This window comes from Drosophila ficusphila, unplaced genomic scaffold, assembly GCF_018152265.1.
Source record: "Drosophila ficusphila isolate 14025-0441.05 unplaced genomic scaffold, ASM1815226v1 contig_106, whole genome shotgun sequence".
Lineage (NCBI taxonomy): Eukaryota > Metazoa > Arthropoda > Insecta > Diptera > Drosophilidae > Drosophila > Drosophila ficusphila.
In genome coordinates, this window is record NW_025063993.1 from 12,591,220 (window position 1) to 12,609,959 (window position 18,740).

Consider the following 18,740-nt stretch of genomic DNA (forward strand, 5'->3'; position numbering starts at 1 on the left):
GGTATAAATTGTATCATATTTTGTTTTATATTTTTGTGAAAGAAAGAAAAACCAGAAGAAGAACACAATTAGTTGGATCGAAAAACAGTTATCGAAAGAGCGAATTGAGTTGAATTGTGGTTCAGTAGTTGGTAGTGGCGGTGGTAGATGGTTGCAGCCCCGTTTTGGCAGTCAGTGAACAAAAACAGAGTCGGGCTAAAAGAGTGGTTCAGTTCGGTGAGTTGGAGCTATAACCCACCTCAGTAGATGACCATCGCGACGACGGGAACTTTGCCAGGGGGGAATCCTCGTAGCGGTAGGCCTTCCGCATCAGCGGGGCACAGGAGCAGCTCAGTTTGTTACCCATGGCGCAGTTGGCGCAGCTCGCCGCAGATCCTGCAGGACATACACATTAGTTTCTGATAGGGATTATGGGGGTGTGGAAGCTTACCTTTACCAGAGGCACCCCGATGTCACCACATGCCGCTCACGTCCGCCTGCGAGAGCGCCTGTCCGCGGTTCAGCGACTGTGACCGCTGGTTGTGCCGATGGTTGTGGTAGCGACTTGATCGCTGAAAAACGTTAGGAATAATTAGACATCATATCTATATGTATTTAGCAACTTTTTATTGGTTTGGTTTGGTTTATTTAATTCTTTAAATAAAATTTTATTTTCTATCTTCTTTATCTCTCTTACCAACTTTAAATTTAAAAACGGGTATTTCTATTCAAATGCTTTTACGATTCAATTAGATAAGATTTATAAAGTACCTGTATCGGAAATTGTACATTGTACAATACAATATGTATTTTAATGGGTAACTTAAAAACAGGGCTTTTGGCTTTGATTTAATGGCTTTAAGGTTTTCTGGTCGTTTCTCGACCAAAAATGGTCCTAGAACAAAAAGAATGACTGTTTTTCACAGTTGAAGACCTAAACTAACGATCCTCATCATTTATTGGCAGACTAAAAAAAATACATTTTTTGGACAATTTTCGCGATTTTGATAAGGGGTAACATCATCATTTTTTGCGAAAAGTGGTCAAAAATAAAAGTTTCCAGATTTGAACGCGAATCAATTGCAAATGTCATTACGAGCATAGCAAGGTATAACATTTCATGTTTTGAGCATTTTTTGGTCTGTTTTGGTCAAATTACTGTTTTTTTTCAGCCAAAAATCGGGAATGGGCATTTAGATTTTTGATAATAATTTGGGTACATTTTTAAGTTTTTAAACATTTACATATATGTATTTTTTATGTTACCCTATACCAACAGCTATGAAGCAGTGGGAAGTGAAACAATTACAATAAAGACCATCTTAAGTAACCTTTAATATGCAATAAAGCATATAGTTGAGTTCCACAAAAAAATCAATAAATCCGCAGCGAAGGCTGCACAACAAGTTTGAGATCTTCGACTTTGTAAGATCGAATCGCTGAAGCAACCCACGCCACAGTTTATTATCATCAAGCTAGACCGAAAGGTGCGAACGCTGGTGCAGCAATATTTCCCCTGCGCCGCCACAAAAGTTGTGTAGGTGTCAAAAACAAAAACGGTGCATAACTCAGCCCAAACGATGAAAAGCGGAAAATGTGCTTTGAAGTTTTCACGTTTGATTTTCTTGGACATTGCACTCCGCAGCGGTGCAAAAACTGAGGTGAAGATGGAGCACATTTTATTTTTATGCGGATTAAATTTTATAAATAATCACTGTCTATCCCATATGTCGGCCACATTTGTTGTTCACCCGCACAGAAGCTCATTTCGATCGCTATGATGGCGTTATATGTACGAGTATATATAGCTATTTTTGTTTACATCGTTTGAGCCAGAGAGGGCGACAAACACACAGACACCTGTTTTATGAATCGATTTTGGCCATTCAGTTGCCGGCTAGCGAGCGGTAAACGGTTCGAATTGCGGTTTACGGATCGGGGCTGACGAGATCTTGAAAAAGCCAAAACAACATCACAAATGCACGCCGCAGACTCAACTAACTCGACACTCGCAAGAAAATCTCGAAATCAAAACGAATTTTCATCTCTTGGATTTCCTCTGTCTCTTTTTCATTTTTCAAATCTCTTGGCGTCTTGAGAGCGCCAAACCGCCCACATGGAGCTCTCCGGTCGCTCAAGAGATCAGATCTCTGGCGAGATATGACGGAACAGCATGCATGTGATGATCAAGTGGACCATGGGAACCCCGAATGGGAATCCGGAGTGGTTATGGGAATGGAAATGGGAAATGGAAAATGGGGGAAGTGGGTCTGCCTGCTCGACGCTCTCTGTTCGCGTGTTGGGCGCACGTGTTGTTGCCCAATTTATTTTTAAAATCCATCCACTCTCGCCACTCTCCACTCTCATTAGAAATTGCAATTGGGATCGTCTGTCTGACACACTTTTGGGCGACGAGAGACACATCGAAATGGATCATCAAGTTGTTGACAATATTAGGGGGTTTTATGGTTAATTTTGGGGAGAAAAGCGAGAGAAGAGGATCTGGTTAAATGAAGATTTGTGGTGGCAGTTTTTGGCAATGTCTTTGATTGGCTTCTTATTTAATAACAACTGATTTTGCAGTTTGTTTAATGAAGTGCTTGATAAAATAAACGGAATATTTTCTGGGCATAAAGAGTACAGACTTTTGATGGCAAAAACTTTTGTTATAAACATTATAATGAACATCATCATGTTGTAAAAAAAACTTATAAAACCAAGAAGAAGAAAGTATTTATTTACTTATTCATTGATAATAAAAGTTCAAGGAAACAATATTATAGTTCTAGTTAATCCATTAATTTGGAACCAGTGCAATATATGTTTCTTTTAATGACTTTTTAAAGACTATTTCGTTGGGAAACTTTTGTATTCTGGGTCCACACATGCGTGCAGCTAACATTTGGTAGTTTTGGAATTTATGGAGGAGAATTTATGGATGGGTTGGTAGATTGTTTTTTTTTTTTTTTTTTTTTTTTTCGTTATAAATAATACACACCTCCACATGGCCCCAACCATCGGCGTTCATTTTGGCGGCTGCCTCGACACTTTCCTTGGCGCCCATTGTTTTGTTTTTGCTTTAAGATCGCGTTCAGTTTGGTTGATGTTTTCCTATGGAAATTGTTTCGTTACTCGCTTGGGCTCGCCTTCCTTCCTTTTTTGTCCCTGTGCCCGTTAAGTGCTTTTGAGGATTCGGGCAGCTGTCAGATGTTATTTATTTTGGGCCCAAGCGGAGGACCAGGAGCGTCTGCGTTGTGAGGGCCGCGACTCGTGTTGTTGGCCAGGAGACTCGTTTCAATGTATAAATATTGAGCGGATTGACGTTGACGTCGCTCCTGCTGTCACACGCACGCACACACACACAGCCACAGCAGCACACGCACACAGTGGCTAACAAAAGGAGTCGCTCTCTATTTTTCGGTGAGCGAGGGATGCTGGGCCGTTGAAGGCGGCTTTCAATCGACTTTCGTCGGGTTGAAAGTGCTGCTGACGTTGAAAGCAGTTAAATAATAGAACAGGAGCACGTCCTGACCGTCCCCGTATCTGTGTGTGTGTGTGAGTTTGTCTGTGTGCTATCCTGATGGTATGTCCTGGCCTATATGGCGTATACGTATGCGTGTGTCGAGTGTATTATTTATGCAGCAGAATGTTCTTGCTGATGCTGCTGCTATTGCTCCGTCTCTGAAGAGTTTTGTTTCTTTGTTTGTCCTTTATTTGCTTTGCTTTTTTCCTTGTGGTATTTGCTTTTAGTCAGTTTTTCACTTGGTGCTTTTAAACGGTGCGTATGATTAATTTTTGTATATTTTCAGTTGATATTATCGTTAATTTTTTAGGTGATTCCTTTTACTTCAGTGCCTGTGATTAGGATTTAGTTTGATTTCTAGTTAGGGATTTGTTGTTTTATCCTGTAGCCTTTGAATTGGCAACGCCTTTCGCGGCCCACCGAAAAAAAGTTCGTTTTATGCCTGCTTTTTCATATATTTCAGAAACCAATAGCGTTTATTATTAAAGGATCACTTTTCACTATATTTTAGAGGAATTTTCGGTGTGTTTTTTAGTGATTTTAGGCTGGAAAGATCGAGATTTTCCTTTTTTCGCCACGAAACGAGCAGGATGAAGGCGCTGTGTATTTTCGTGTAGCCAAAATACCTACAAAACTTGACGAAGCCCAAACGAAATGTTTTCACTTGACGAAACTGGAGAGGAGCAGAGCCGCGAAGAGAAAGCGGAGAGAGAGAGTGCGAGGAGAAAGAGAGCAAAGTAGAGCAGGAGATGAACGTCGAATTACAGCGACAGCCGAAAATTGCTACCACCGCCTCCCTTTCCCTCAGGCTTATATTTTAATTTCGATTTCTTTCTTGGTTTTCCGTCGTTATCCTTTATTTTGTGTGCCTTCTCCTCTGCTGCTGCTTCTTCTTCTTCTTCTTCTTCTGCTGCTGCTCCTCTCGCTGTGTGTGCGTGTGTGTGAGTGAGTAAGAGTATGTGTGGGCTTAGCTTAGAGGTATGTGCAGTGGCTTTGACCCCCCTTCACACCGCTCCTCTCTTTTCGTTGCGTGTGTGCCTCAAAAAAGTTGCATAAATCACCACACCTTAATTTACTTAAATGTCGATTCTTGTTTAGGAATGTTTATAGTTTGAATTCAACTCGGTTAATTCATTTTCGGCTGCCTCGTGGGCGTTTTTTCCACTGCGACACAAAAGTATGCTACACTTTTTCGGGATTTTATCAATCGCTTTTCTTGGGAATTTTCTTTACTTTTAAACTGTGGTTTTTCGATATTTATTGGTTGTAATTTAATTTCTGTTTGATTATAGTTAAACGCTATATTTTGTTTAGGTTATTAGGTTTTTGAGGCAAGAAAAAAGCGACACAACCGTCGACGTCGACATCGAAATTCGTTTTGAGTCGTTCAAATGCAGAGGGATGCTGCGACGCTGACTGCGACGCCGACTGAGCAGCTGGCAGCTACGTCGCTGCAACTGTTGGAATGTGTGCCACACACACACACACGCACTCACACACATACTCTCCTCTTTTTTTGGGGTGGCTCTGGTGCTGTTGTTTTTGGCCCTTTGCTACATGTGCTGCTGTGTGCGAAAGTTTTAATGTCTCCCCAATGCACGGCCGTATGTGTGTGTGGGTGTCCTTGTGTGTGTTAATGTAATATTAATGTTATAATTTGCTAGGCGGAAAGGACAACGAACGTGCGGAGTTAGCGACATCAATAATGCAGCCAGAAAAACACAAAGGATATGCCTGTGACAAAAGGGGGTTATGGTGTGGTGTGGGGGGCTTAAGGGGGTGAGGAGTGCGCCTTTTGAGCATGCCAATCAACCGAGAAATTCGCAATTAAAGCCCGCCTCTATTTTCCAACACTGTTTGAAACAGTGGCACGTTCCACATGCCACAAAGTAAAAGTGAAAAGCAACATCAAAATTAATAAGTAGAAAGGATGCTGACGCCCGCGTCGCAGTCACGTCGCTGCTGCCGTTGGCAGAGGCAGAGAGAGAGAACACACTTCTGCTGCTGCGCTATTTCAACACTTAACGAAACTTTCGTTCAGTCAAGACAGCGACCAGCTGAAGCTTCTCTAACGGTAATTATTAGCTCCAGCCGCTTGAATTTGATAGTTTTTAAATATTTAAATAATGGTTTTAGAAAAATGGAAAATTCTTTCAAATATAATTTGAAATGTTTATGTATTTTACGATAAAACAAAGGCGTGGCATTATATTTCTTAAAGGGTTACCACCCACCCACATCGGTTAAATACCGTTATCTCTCGCTGCCTTCAAAAGACGTCATTAGGAAACTGCAGCTTGCAGCTGACGGCGGCAGAGGCACTAGCAGAGCTAAAATTCGCGTCACAAAGGCAAAAACAATAATAAAGCCTAGCCAAAATTGCAACAAAAAGTGGAAGCTGAACAGTTAACCAAAAAAGCTTAAAAATCTTGTTGTTTTTGTTCATGGCAGCAATAATTGGCCATCGGTGTCTGTGTGTGCTTCTTTTGTTGTTGCGTAAGGTTTTTTAGGGCAACTGGAGGGTGTGGTTTAGGGTTGTCAAAAATTAAGGACCATCAACAGAAATTTTTTTTAGCAATATTCATAATTAAAACTGAAAATTTGGAGTGTAAAAGTACATAAAAAAATCCTAAACAAAAATTCGTCATCACAATTATCTTAAAAGTTTTAAGGCTTCTTTAAGAGGGTGTGGTTGCTGCGCAGTTTCCGCTGCTCATCCTCATTTTGGGCGGAGTGGCAACCCTAACATCTGTTTTTCGGCCAACCTGCAATCTCTTGCACCTTTTCATCTCGATTCATGTTTTTATGAATGAATGGCCGAACACAATAACAATAAAAAGCTTTTTCCAACCACCACCAAAAAACGAGTTGTACTTAGAGCGTTTGTGGGTTAACTCAGTTGGTAACTTTTAATATCCTTTTAATTTGCTAGTATTTAAGATTGATCACAGATAATAACAACGATTTACATAGATGTTATTATGGAAAACAATTTGTTTACACATATCTAAAAAAACTAATCTTTATATTTAAATGTTTTTCTGTGGTCTGATATACTTGGCAGATAAAGTTACTTCTACCTTTTTTACAACATATAAGTTAATTATGTATTTTAAATATTTGTAGCTCTCATGAGCTTTCGAGCCAAGTTCAAAAACGATAATCAAGCAACGAACTGGTTCCTTCACACACAATTTATTTAAATTACAGTGTTGGTAAGGGCTGGGACTCTCTGCAAGTGTTGGACAAACCGGGCAACCGGAGACACCAACCCTCGGTTTCTTGGTTGATAAAAAAGGAAACGATAGTAAAGAAAATATCGATAAGACATCGATGTTTAAAAGAACAATTGTTGTTGCAACTTGTGGATTAATAAAAACACCGACGCCGCCATAGTTTGAAAATAACAATTAAAAATCTGTGAAATAAGGGGAAATGTTGGAGGCCGGGGGTGAGGCAGAGATCCTGGCCGGCTGGACAAGTGCGGATGTTGGCCCCGAAGCAAAGGGTGAGTTTAAAATTACCTTTTGATCTGAGTGGTGTTACCCGCAATTTTGTTGTTTATGTTTTTTGTCAGAATATAATTTACTGCGCGCCGATGAGGAATATCGCAATGGAAACGTGGAGCACTCTATATATTACCAGGTTAAAGCCCAATTCCAGTCCACCGATTTGCGTTACATTACCGAAGCGGAGGAAATAGAAAATCAGCGACCCACAACGGAGGAGCTGATTAAATCAGCCTCTAACCAGGAGAAAAAAGACTACAAAAGCAAGAAATTCATGCAGAACATTATTAAGTATCTGCAGCAAATAGAGCAGCAGAAGCAGCCCCAAAAGCCTACCAAAGAATCCTTAGAGTACCTGGACTTTCTAGAGGGTGTACAAGATCCCACAGAGGGTCTTAACCGCATTTCGGATATATGTAACAGACTGCCTGAGGAGTGGTGTGTCCTGCAGCTCTGCAAGAGCTTCAATCCCGCCACCACCTATTCCGTGTTCAACGAAATCATGGCCAGCGATGGAGCCATTTATCTCAGCTTGCTGCGTCACTGCAGGAGCCCCATGTATGGACCAATCTGCCTGAGGTTTTCCAACGACAACCTGGCCAATCTCTTTCGACAATACAGTACATTGGTGGAGAGATTCAGGAAAGTGGTCACTGTGGATCCACTGAATATGAAGGGCAAGGAGGCCAAGCAAAAGTATTGGGAAGAACTAAATGCCTTCGATGCTTTTCTGCAAGTAAGTTTCGTGCTTAAGACCCATACAATTCGTTAACTGAATTTATGAATCCCTTTAGAAACTCCTTGCCGGCTTTCGGGAAATAATTTCGCCATATGCCTTCCTGTTTTTTGGCAAACGCTATGACTGCAGTGCGACCCAAAAGCAGGCCAAGATTATCTACACCCGCGTGGATGATTTTTGTCTGCTTAACCAATGGAACAATCATCAGCGAGTTTTGCTTTCCCAAGCGGCTCTGCACGCCAATCGACTGACTGCAGCAGATCTCAAACTCATCTGCCTCGAGCTCTCGACCAACGAGAGTGAAATACAATCGGTGTACGAAATGCTCAAGGGATTCGCCAGCGACTGGTCGCAAGTGGAGGAACGCCAGCAGCTGGTGAGCAGGAGATTTCCCACCATTCTAGTGGTTGATGAGGTAGTTTTACTTACTTACAATAAAATAAGCTTCTTAATGGAATTATTACCATTTTAGCGCCTGGACCACCTCCATTGGGAACAACTAGTCACAGTTCAGGAGTTTTCGCGCGTCAAATCGCTGCATTGCCTCTATCGTTTGTTCCAGCACCACAAATCAAATATAAAACACGGCTACTACACTACGAGCATTCAGCAGGGAATGTGCGTAATAAATCCGGATGCGGATTTGGTCAATTCAGGGCGAAGGTTACGCAGTTTCTTTGAGTACTGGCTTTCCCAGTGGCAACATCTCTTCGAAACTGTGCCCAATGAGGAGGTGATGGTAAAAAAGGCTCTGCAATCCGACTGCTTTGTGTAAGATGGGATTTTATAGGACTACAGAGACTTAAGATAATTAATTCCTTTTTTATTTATAGCTACGCTGGCCATGGATCTGGTTTGCAATACGTAAATGGACGCGTAATTTGTCGCGCACGAGTTCGCAGTGTGGTTTTTCTATTTGGCTGTGATTCGACCAGAATGCTGGGCACTGGCTTGTATAGTGCCTTGTATGGGGCCCATGATTACTACCACGGAGCTCTGTGTCCCTCGATTGTGGGGACTTTAATGCCTGCCCTGGATGGGAACATGGATACAGTTTCGGTGACTGTTTTAAGTCTTTGGTTGGCTCCTGGTGATAAACAAGTGATGCCTTGGACACACATTGATCGAGTGCCTTGGCTCAAAAATGGCATCATAAAAGGTGAGTCTTGAAAGTTTATTTTTGTGTTATTTATATCTGTGTATGTGGGTAGATATGGATATTTTTATAAGCCTTTACTTCCCACAAATATTTAATGTTAGGTTACAAAACTTTTTTTTTAACTCAGGAAAGGAGAAGACCACACCCACAATGGCCGAACAACCAGACTACCATTTAGGCAGCCTCTGCTCCATTCTCTCGCTGGTGCAGCAAGGAAAAGTGGAGCCGAATGTCTACAACTGCTGCATTTACGTGTGCCGCGGCCTGCCCGCATGGAATTTGGCCGTGGAAAAGTTGCCTTTTTAGCTAATTTTGTGTTTCGTGTCGTGGAGTCGATCTCCCCTAAGGGCAAATGTTTAGCAAAAGAAACCATGTACAATAATCTGATTTAATTGAACTACTTCATTCAAGTGGAAAGTGGTGCTCATAAGATTGCATTAAAAGTTAAGTACACTCAGAATCGTAGGAATAAACCAGTACATTGATATATATTAAGAAAAAAAATTCTAATACACTTACCTTGTGTAATTTATTTGGAAGATATACGGATGTTTCTTTAGAGATTAAGCACTTTAACTAGAAGTTTCCTTTGCTTCGGGTTAGTTAGTTGTTTAGTTAAGAGTTTTAAACATGTTTAGACTTTGTACATTGTGTTTTGGTTGGAACTTTTAACCGTTTATGGATTCATTAGATTATTTGATTTAGGTTAGAGTTTTCGTTTTCTTTAATTCGAAATTCGAATCATGCCAGAGACAGAGAGTAGAGATTCATTCTTACGTTGCCTGTGCAAGAATAAGGAGTGAAAAACGTTAATTCGAGTACAATTCGCAAAAATGTGGGTGAGGAAAAGCAAAAAAGTGAAAGTGAGGTGCAAACGACAGTCAGATAGAAAGATAGAGTGTGGGAACATTGAGAGTTTGTAAAATTGCAAAATAATTGAATGCGAGAGGAGAAAATCCCACACGGGACGACGAATGTGTAATGTGTAATGTGTAAGTGTGCCTGAATGGCCAGAAACGCCCATCTATTTATTTACTCGCACTCGTTTTGTCAGCCCCATTCGCTCTCCTAAAAACGCGACTCATCTCACCTCGTTCCCGTCCTCGGATTTGCCCTTTTGGCCAGAGCTTTTCCTTTTTGCCTTTTGCCCCCCCGACTGAACCTGCGGCGACCTCCAACCGCCCAGCATCGCATCTACTTGACCTACTAACGCCTGTCGCATTATGACACACATTCGTTAATTAGGCCCAGCCCTGCGGCCAACTACGACCAACTCCTTTTTTTCAGCAACGAATCAGTCAAATTGTCATCGAGCACGCGGCGTATGCGTAATATTATTATTGTTTGGCCCCGATTTGCATGCCATAAAAAGCTGAAGCAAAATACAAATATAAAATACGCACACACACACACACACGCACACAGGAGACACACCTCGACGCGTCCCTATTTTTATGGGTTACCAATAACGGGGATGGGCGGCCAGTGTCCTTCGTCCTTCGGAATGATGTCTCAATGCCGTGCCCATGCAGCGCGAGTTAAATCAAATTAGCACCCGTATGGGGCAGCAAAATCCGAGGTGCACGCTGCCGTGCCACACCCCCTAAGCACGAGGAAATGGGGACAGGGAACAAGGCGCAAGGACTCGGAACATGACAGGAGACAGCGTCAGAAGGAGGATATTACATAACAGGCGCTCCCCATGTAAATCTGGTTGTAAATTCTCTGTGCGCTTGTGTGTGTGTGTTTTCGCGTGCTTCTCTGTATGTGTGTGTGAGTTGGATTTTCCTCCTACTTTTTTGTGTGTGTGTGTGGGTTGTGTGTGTGGCTTGCCCCAAATGAATATGCGATGACGTTGACGTTGCTTTTGTTATTGTCAGTTGATGCTGGCTTTATTATTGTTTGCCCAGTTAAAAAGGTAATATTTCGCCTTTTCCTCTGTTAACCTTGAACTCTTAGTTTTCGCCAGCATTTTTCTTTTTCATAATTTATGCGTTGAAAAACTTGTACTTTTTATGCAAAAAAAAATTTTACAAATGTTTTTTTTTTCGGTTTTATATTTATGTTAATTTTTTTCCGTTTTTTTTTTTTTTGGTGTTAATTAAGTTGTTTTTGAAAATTTGTTGCTGAAACGCTTTGTTAACTTTGTTGAAATTCTTTTAGTTGTCTTAGTTATTGTTTTTGTTTGAAGTTGATTTGATTTGATTAGGCTGTCCTTTAATTTGGGTCTTTTAGTTCTGTGTTAAAATGTTGTAAATGTAAATTCCGCCGCGTTGCACACAACAATTCTCTGGCAGAGATCAACTGAGACTGAGCTCGCCAGTGACTTTAGGGTCCCGCATAAGCAGTTGCATCCTTTCTGGTTTTTGGGTATCCCGCTCCTGCTTCCTTGGCGAAGGACACACACGCGAGAGAGAGCGCCAGCGAGCGAGCCCGAACAATGTTGCAAACTGATGGCGAACCGTCCAAACCACAACAAAAACAGCCAAAGGGACCAACAGAGAGAGAGAGAGCGAGAGAGAAAGAGAGAGTAGAACAAAAAATGCTGGCAGGACCTTCTCCGCTCCTCTTGGCCATGCCCTCGCCCAATCCGTTTGTTGTTGCCGCTCACGCTGTTTAACTTTTTTTTGGGGGTGGTGGGCCTCAGGTTTCCAGCTTACAATGATTCTGCGTTTTCATGGTGATTTTGTTGTTGCCCCAAGGAAAGCTCCAATGTTGTCAGTGGCCACGTGACTGCCAGCAGGACTTTCTTATCAGCCGCGAGCTTTAAGTTCGCACCCAAGGGTGCAAAAGCTCTGATCTCAGATAGCAGACCATAGAATGCTCTCTAGCTTAATTCATTTACTTGTACTCTAGTTAAAAAGCTTATTGAATAGTTTCCTAAAATTAACATAAAAGTAAAGGATAAGCTTAGTCTAACTTGGTTTTTGGGTTTGTTTTTTCCCCTTTTTAATATCTAAGTTTAGTAGCTAGTTTTGTTGTACGTGGGTTTCTTTGATTTGATGCGTGTTTTTTTAGATTTCCATTTGTACTTGTCAAAGAAGTTTGTAACTTCCAACTACCAATCCACAGGTCCCTTTTGATTTTCCCTAAGTGGCTTCCGGGCTCTTCTCCTGTGCTCCACTGCTGCTGCTGTTGTTGCTCTGACTTTGGTTCTGCGAAAAGGATGCGGTTTAATCCTGGATTGCGAAGAAGTTTCTATTCTCCCCTAGTACTCACCGCATTTCTGTGCGGACAGTCGGCGTGGAGATGGTCTTCTCCCCGGCAGCGATGACAGCGCTTCGGCTGAGGACCCAAAGCGCATTCGGAGGCAATGTGGTTGGCGAATTCGCCGCAGTTGTAGCAGCGCATGCGGCGAGTCCGGCGATTTCTATTTTAGGTGAGGGGATGAAGGACAAATTAGAAAAATTAGTGGGAGCAGTGGGTTGGCAGCATCTCTTACATGCGTGGCCTGTAGGTGCTGCCGTGACAGTTCTCGCCCTGTTTGCCGGACACCCTGGTGGCCTCCAGTCCGCGGGACGTCCGCTGGCACTCGAACTCCACCTCCTCCTGCTCGCCCAGCGAACGGAAGCCGGACATCTGAATGACGCTCTGGAAAAACAAGATGGTAATGAGTGTTTTTCAAGTAATTAGGAAATACACTTCTCTTGTTGCTAACATTAGATGTATAAACATGCCTATTATGTCGCTAAATGGAACAAATATCTTATTCTCTAAAGTTCATTATTCAAAGTTTATTTTATTTAGAGCGCTTATTCATATTATTATGGGTGAGGTCAAATTAATAAAGCTTTAAAGCCCAAAACTACTAATACTATTTAAATATGCCTTTAAATTAAAATAAAATTGCCTTTAGAAATGTATGAAATGCTTAAGAATTGCATGTTGTTATTCATCCAAGAATCTAAACTATTTTATCGTATAAAAGTACCCACCTGATGAACGAACACCTCCTGACCGCCGTCGTTTGGAGTAAGGAAGCCCCATCCTTTGGCCACGTTGAACCATTTGCATTTGCCCACTCGCACACAGCCGCATTCCTCGGCAGGATTCGCAGGATTCGCAGGATTTCCATGATTCGCTGGATGGAAGAGAACAGAATAGAAAGAAAGAAGGAAACTTGAGTTCGCAGCTCAATTCGATATCCTGTCTGGGAATCCCTGTTCATAGCATTGTTATTCAAATGTGCCAGCGGCAGCTGAAGAACTCGGGATCTGTGTTTTTTTTTTTGTTCCTTGTATGTCCTTGCCCCATTTGCCGCGAGGCAAGTTCAACTTGGGTTAGATTCGCCTGCCCCACTCCCCCCCGCATGCCAACTCCCATTGAAGGCAGAAAACAGGTTTCGCTGTTGCTGTTGCTTTTGCTGTTGTTGTTATTATAAGACATATTTGGAAATAGCCGAGTGGGTTCATTCCATTATCTAAGCAGAGGCTCATCTCACTCACACACACACTCACACACGCACGCCCATCCATTTGGGCTGGTTCGAATTCATTCATTCATTCATAAATTGTTTTCACTTCGCTCGTTCCCATTTCGCTGGCTGCTTATTATGCTTATCTTCGGAACGGGCTCTTGTACTCGTAGTATCATCGCCCAGATACAGATACTCGTACTCGTACTCGTACTCGCACTGCATTCTCATGCTCGTGGCTTATCTGAAATCAAAATTTTCATTTTTTTTCGGGGGTTGTTGGCATTTCTAGGTCGTCGTCTTCGTTGTCGTTGTCGTTTTAGTTGCCTTAAGCGTTTTCTCACTCGCTTTTCCCAACAACGTGAGTGGACTGCCAAGATCTGGAAATTCTTTTGCGTGTCTGATAAGAAACCTAATTGAATGAAAATCTTTCAATTTGGTCAAACCACCACCACACCTCTGCGAATATCCTTCGTTTGGGTTTCCTTTTCCCATTCTTATAGGTAATTCCCAAACTGGTTTCCCCCTACAAATTAGCTTTGTAAATCTTGGAGATCTTTTGCGTTAGATGCACTGAGGCGAGGATAATCCCCGCCCGGACCGATGTGTCCTTGATCGAGGGGTGGGGTCGAATGGAATGTCGGTCAGCGTTCGGGGGTTGATGACACCTCGGTCTGGTATATAGAAGCCCACCGATTTGCCAATAAAAAATCAAATCAGCGAATGGCGAAAACACAACAGAAACCGAAAAAAAACACACGCCAGCGAATAAAGAACTGCGCAGTATATAAAAACAAAAAAAAAAAAACAGACAGACAAAAACAGAAACGAAATATTAGGGCGATCGGACAACCAATCAGCTTCGTCTGTGATAAGATTCCGCATTGAATTTGTTTTCGTTTATTTTGTTTTTTTTTTTTTTTTTTTTAGGAACACGAAACTAGTTTATTGGGGGGAGAAGGGGGGAAGGGTAAAAGTGGGGGGAGGGTGACGTCTAAGCATAATTGGAAATTAGTTGCGCTCCAATCTAAACAAACCTGACGAAGTCGAGCTCTGACTGCTCCTCCTTTCCACTCCGTTTTCCAGCACCAGATTTTCCATGGTGTTCAGTAGGTTTTCCATGTGTTGATTAGTTTCCCAGTTAAGTGGCTAAATTTACGTTTCAATATTCGGCGTTTAAGACTTTACAGCAAATGCATGGTTTTCCTGCCAACGAACACACATGTGGCTTCACTGGAGCACTCAGATGCAGATGTATCTGTACTACTTTTCACTGACCGCACACACACACACACACACAGAGATACAGCTCGAGTTTTCGGCTCGGTTTTCTTGGGTTTCCAAATAGAAATAGGGGAAAAGGAAAAACGCTGCCGCTGCGCACGACGCACTTCGTCACACTGACTTCGCGTTGCGTTTGACTATTTCTAGGAAGGTCGCAGCAGGCCCGAAAAATGTTTAGCTCAGTATCTTGAAAACAATATTCGACTCTATTCCATTGTGTGTGAGTGAGCGGGGAAATCGTCGTTGTTGTGTTGAGTGGAGTGGATTCTCGGACCGATTCGGTTTGAGTTGAGTTAGGTTGACTGTGTGGCACAGCACACGTAAATGTATCTGACAGATACTCTACATGGCGATCGAGGGGAGAAGAGCCCGAAAACTAGAGAGCGCGCTAGAAAGAGCGCTACTCGAGTGGAGAGCGACCGATTTATCTATGTCGAATCGTAGGCCCTAAATGCTGAGCATACATTCGGATTTGGATTTGGATTCGGAGGTATCTGTATTTGTATCTGTAGCTGGCACTCACCAAGTGCGTGAACCACGCACTTCAGGATACTTGAGCTTCTCAACTGTTATACAGTCGAGCTGCCATTAGTATAAAATTGAATTTATTTTATTTATACCTTGCAAGGGGGTATAATAATTTCAGTCAGAAGTTTGCTATGGTTTTTTCAGAACATGGCCTCAAACTAGCATTTAAAAGCCCATAACTTGGATTGGTATACCTCGAAATGCTAGTGATATACTCCATAATAAAACTGCATACTGCATTTCGATTTTTGCGTCGATTTTTTTTCCCATTTTTATAATGGTTTTTATGATTCAAAAATCGGCAAAATTGCTTCTTCGGAAAATGACCTAAATTCAGCACTGAAAGCCCATAACTTTTCGTAATGATGTCTGATTTTGAGTTGGTATATAATTGTATCATTAGTTTGGTTTGGTAGATTTTTTTCACATTTGACCTAAACCAGCATTTGAAAGCCCATAATTGTTCTTAAGGATGTCCGATATTGGATTGGTATACCTCAAAATGCTTGTGACTTAGTCCCCTAAGAAATCCTAAGATGAATTTATTATAAACTCACTTTCACTCAATACCTTCGGTTTGTAATATCTAATATATGCACACCCCAATTCTGCGCCGTTCTGATAGGCAGATCGCTTTTCAAAAAAATGATTCCCGTAAAAAACGAACCCATCCGATTGGTGAGAGCCAAAAAATTGCATTAAAAAACTGCAGTGCCACTGGCGGCGTGCAACCCTCGCTTCAGTCGCGTGCCGGGCAGCTGTGAGTTCCTGGGTGCAGTTCAACCCCTCGCGAACGTCACCCCTGCACCCCGACTGCATTGTGCAACGTATTTGCGAACGCTCAGCCTGCCCCTTCCTCCCTTCCTCCCTCTTTCCCTGTCTTGCTGCCACTCCGGCTTGCTTGCAATTAAATTCGGCACGTGCCCCGCTGGCGTGCCGAATCGATGACCAATGCCATTGATGACAGAGGAGCCGAGGGCGGAAATTGTAACGAAAATCGAACGCACAAGGGAGGTATCAGATGCCCCTGTTGTGGTTCGTAAATTTGGCAAAAACCAGGCCGGTTTTGAGTGGAAAGTGGCTCGAAAAGATAGAATTACAAGAATGGATTTTGAAAAATTAACAGAAATTAGCAATAGGGAATTTGAGAAATGGCAAATAGGAGTCGCATGATAAGTATGATCAAAAAATAACTTTTTTCACGTCAATAAATTAAAGAAAAATGTTTTGCAAACAAGGACCTATAAAATTAAAAAAAGGTACAATATGTATCTATAGGTATGTATAAAATTAAAAAAAAAAAATATTGAACTCAAAGATTTTGTCCGAATAATGAAAGAGCACAAACATTATATAAAAATTTTTTGATAAGGAAAACCTTAAGAATGTAAACAGAAATAAATTAAACTTAAGACATTAAATAAAGAGCTACCAATTTCGATCTCAGATTATTATTTTTTAACTAAATTATTGCCCATTTGAAACATTTTATTTGCTTATACGAGTAAAAATTATTTACAACGTTTTCCACTTTAAAAATGTATGTACCAAAGTAAGTAATTTGAAGACTCAATCGATGGCGAAATCAGATGAAAAGTCTGGGAAAGCCCCGAGGGCGGCGGCCGTTAATGTCCAAGGGTCACAAAGGGTCAGTTTGATTTTTTATCAACAGTAAATAAATGCTAAAGAACCCAAAACAAAGAGGCTCGAGCCAGCCGTCGCGCAGTCTGTGTCTGTAATCAATATTTTGGTGCTGAGCCGCTCTGAATCGCTGAATCCCGATGGCCAGTGGTCGGTTGGCGGACAAAGCCGGCGAAAGGACAAAGGACTCGGCGAGAGCGAAAGTGCCCATTAGGGATGCGCCGGGATGAAATGGCAGGCACTCGCATGTGCGTAATTGGAACAGGATTAACAAGGCGGTCCTGGCATTCACACACAGAGTGCAATTGCAGTTGGGGAAGTGCGGCCGGCATTGTCCAAGGGTCCGAGGATCGGTTCGAGGCATTTCCGCATTTCCCCGGTACACAATGGCCATGAAAATAATCCGCTTTAACTATAAAACGTTGCCAAACAGAAATCAAGGCTGACACGAAAATGAGGAAAATTCCAGCCGTTGATTCTATGCAAAATCGCACAAATGAAAGGAGAACGAGGGAGGATTTTTGCGATGGGGTGCATTCGCTCCATTTAGCCATCCATGTGGCATTTCCGCACAGCACGCGTTTGACCCAAGCTGGCACCTCGTTTCCCTCTCTGGTTTTTCCGGCTCCCATCCCTCCCATCGATAATCAGGAAATGTTTTTTTGTTGCCATCGTTTTATGCGTGAAACGCACACAATTTGCATGTCCAGGGGGTTAGCATGTGAGAGTAAGCATTGAAGTGCCCTACTTTCACTGTTGATTGACGTGTGATTGATGTTTCCATTTGCAGTGACATGCCGTCAAAGAGCTCTTAGTCGCCATAAGCTGCCTTCGAACAGAGCAACTAAATTTAATCAAATTCAAGCAGTTGCAATTGTCTCAACTTAAAGACTTTACACCTTTTTTAATTATTAAAATTAAAGTATTTAACTAAAACTATCTACGGGTAACAAATAAACTTCTTTGATTCGCAGGGTTAATTTCTTTTGTTAATAAAAAACAAAAGAAACCTTCTTAAGATCTGAAACAGAGAAATGATACCCCCAAAAGTATGCAAACATTTTCCTGCAAACAAAACCTTTTATCCAAGTAGAAAATCGAACAGTTTTATTATGAAATATTTTTGTATTTATTCATTCTTTTCGTACTGTTATTAATTGTGATTCTTTAGAGATATTTTATAGAGATATTTCATATATAATTAATAGGAATTTAAGTTGCATTCAAATAATTAGATAATTCTTGTTTTCTGCTCGATTTTGGTTGTTAATGGTTTCTCCTTTTAGATGTTTCGCATGTAATTGGCGTATAAATATGCATATAGTCAATTATTTCGTTTATTGTGGTATAAGAGGTGACTGATATATAAGCGTGTATATATCTTGAGGCTCGTTAAAATCAACATTTATTTTTCAAGTGGGTTCAAACAGAAACTCAATCTCCATCTCGAATATAAAATCATTAATTTTAATTGCAATTTTAATTGGGCTTAGCTTTGATTGCAAATAAAATTCGCTGCGTTTTTGTTGTTTCCTTTTCTAATTTGTAATTATTTATGAGAACCAATTTTGTACATTTTGTGTATATGAGAGAGATAGTGGGTAAACAATTTCATAGGACATACGTTTAACAAAGGCTCTACATGATCTATATAGGGCTGAATTATAGATAATTGTAATTATATAGATTCATACACTTGAAATATTGATTGCAATAAAGGTATACGATAGACTTATTGAATATATAATGGAATATATATTTGGATTTGATTTCTAGAATTGATCCTTGAATCATTTGTGTGTGAGTGTGTGTGTGTCGGTGTGTGGGTGTGTGTAGGTGTGTGAGTGAGTGTGAGTGTGTTCGACCTAAATCAGAGTCACTTATAACACTAAGAAGCAGTCATTTATTCTCCATTTAAAGTTACGTTGTGTCGTCACGTTTCTTGAATCCTGAAACAGATTTCA

General features: G+C 41.4%; 4 protein-coding genes across 13 annotated transcripts in view; 1 reads left to right on the top strand and 3 right to left on the bottom strand.

Annotated features, from left to right (window-relative positions):
• The window catches only part of LOC108089721 (protein still life, isoforms C/SIF type 2), a 110,371-nt gene extending 110,025 nt beyond the window's left edge, over positions 1-346 (bottom strand). For all 4 annotated transcript variants that reach the window (XM_043207389.1, XM_043207408.1, XM_043207400.1 and 1 more), the window contains exon 1: positions 239-346. In XM_043207389.1, the coding sequence (XP_043063324.1) occupies positions 239-346 (108 nt within the window). The remainder of the gene's footprint in view (positions 1-238) is intronic.
• On the bottom strand, positions 342-4,886 carry LOC122319712. Of its 6 annotated transcripts, none has more exons than XM_043207551.1 (4): positions 4,736-4,886; positions 2,978-3,834; positions 431-551; positions 342-375 (listed from the first exon to the last, which is right to left on the bottom strand). In XM_043207551.1, the coding sequence occupies exons 2-3, from the start codon at positions 3,041-3,043 to the stop codon at positions 453-455; spliced, it is 165 nt and encodes a 54-aa protein (XP_043063486.1). In that variant the 5' UTR covers positions 3,044-3,834; positions 4,736-4,886; the 3' UTR covers positions 342-375; positions 431-452. The 6 variants fall into 6 exon arrangements, with proteins under 6 accessions (XP_043063486.1, XP_043063493.1, XP_043063476.1 ...); XM_043207558.1 differs by lacking the exon at positions 4,736-4,886 and adding an exon at positions 4,569-4,718; XM_043207541.1 differs by lacking the exon at positions 4,736-4,886 and adding an exon at positions 4,569-4,718 and having other exon boundaries at positions 2,978-3,944.
• A 1,961-nt stretch (positions 4,887-6,847) lies between these two features.
• LOC108089723 (separin) lies at positions 6,848-9,423 on the top strand. Of its 2 annotated transcripts, none has more exons than XM_017188102.1 (6): positions 6,848-7,010; positions 7,080-7,747; positions 7,806-8,165; positions 8,223-8,521; positions 8,584-8,909; positions 9,037-9,423. In XM_017188102.1, exons 1-6 carry the CDS (start codon positions 6,938-6,940, stop codon positions 9,213-9,215), a joined length of 1,905 nt encoding a protein of 634 aa, XP_017043591.1. In that variant the 5' UTR covers positions 6,848-6,937; the 3' UTR covers positions 9,216-9,423. The 2 variants fall into 2 exon arrangements, with proteins under 2 accessions (XP_017043591.1, XP_017043592.1); XM_017188103.2 differs by having other exon boundaries at positions 9,011-9,191.
• A 2,312-nt stretch (positions 9,424-11,735) lies between these two features.
• Positions 11,736-14,737, bottom strand: LOC108089724 (protein lin-28 homolog). The gene is made up of 5 exons (XM_017188104.2): positions 14,361-14,737; positions 12,845-12,990; positions 12,352-12,500; positions 12,129-12,279; positions 11,736-12,064 (listed from the first exon to the last, which is right to left on the bottom strand). The coding sequence occupies exons 1-5, from the start codon at positions 14,443-14,445 to the stop codon at positions 11,999-12,001; spliced, it is 597 nt and encodes a 198-aa protein (XP_017043593.1). The 5' UTR covers positions 14,446-14,737; the 3' UTR covers positions 11,736-11,998.
• Between the last annotated feature and the right edge of the window lie 4,003 nt (positions 14,738-18,740).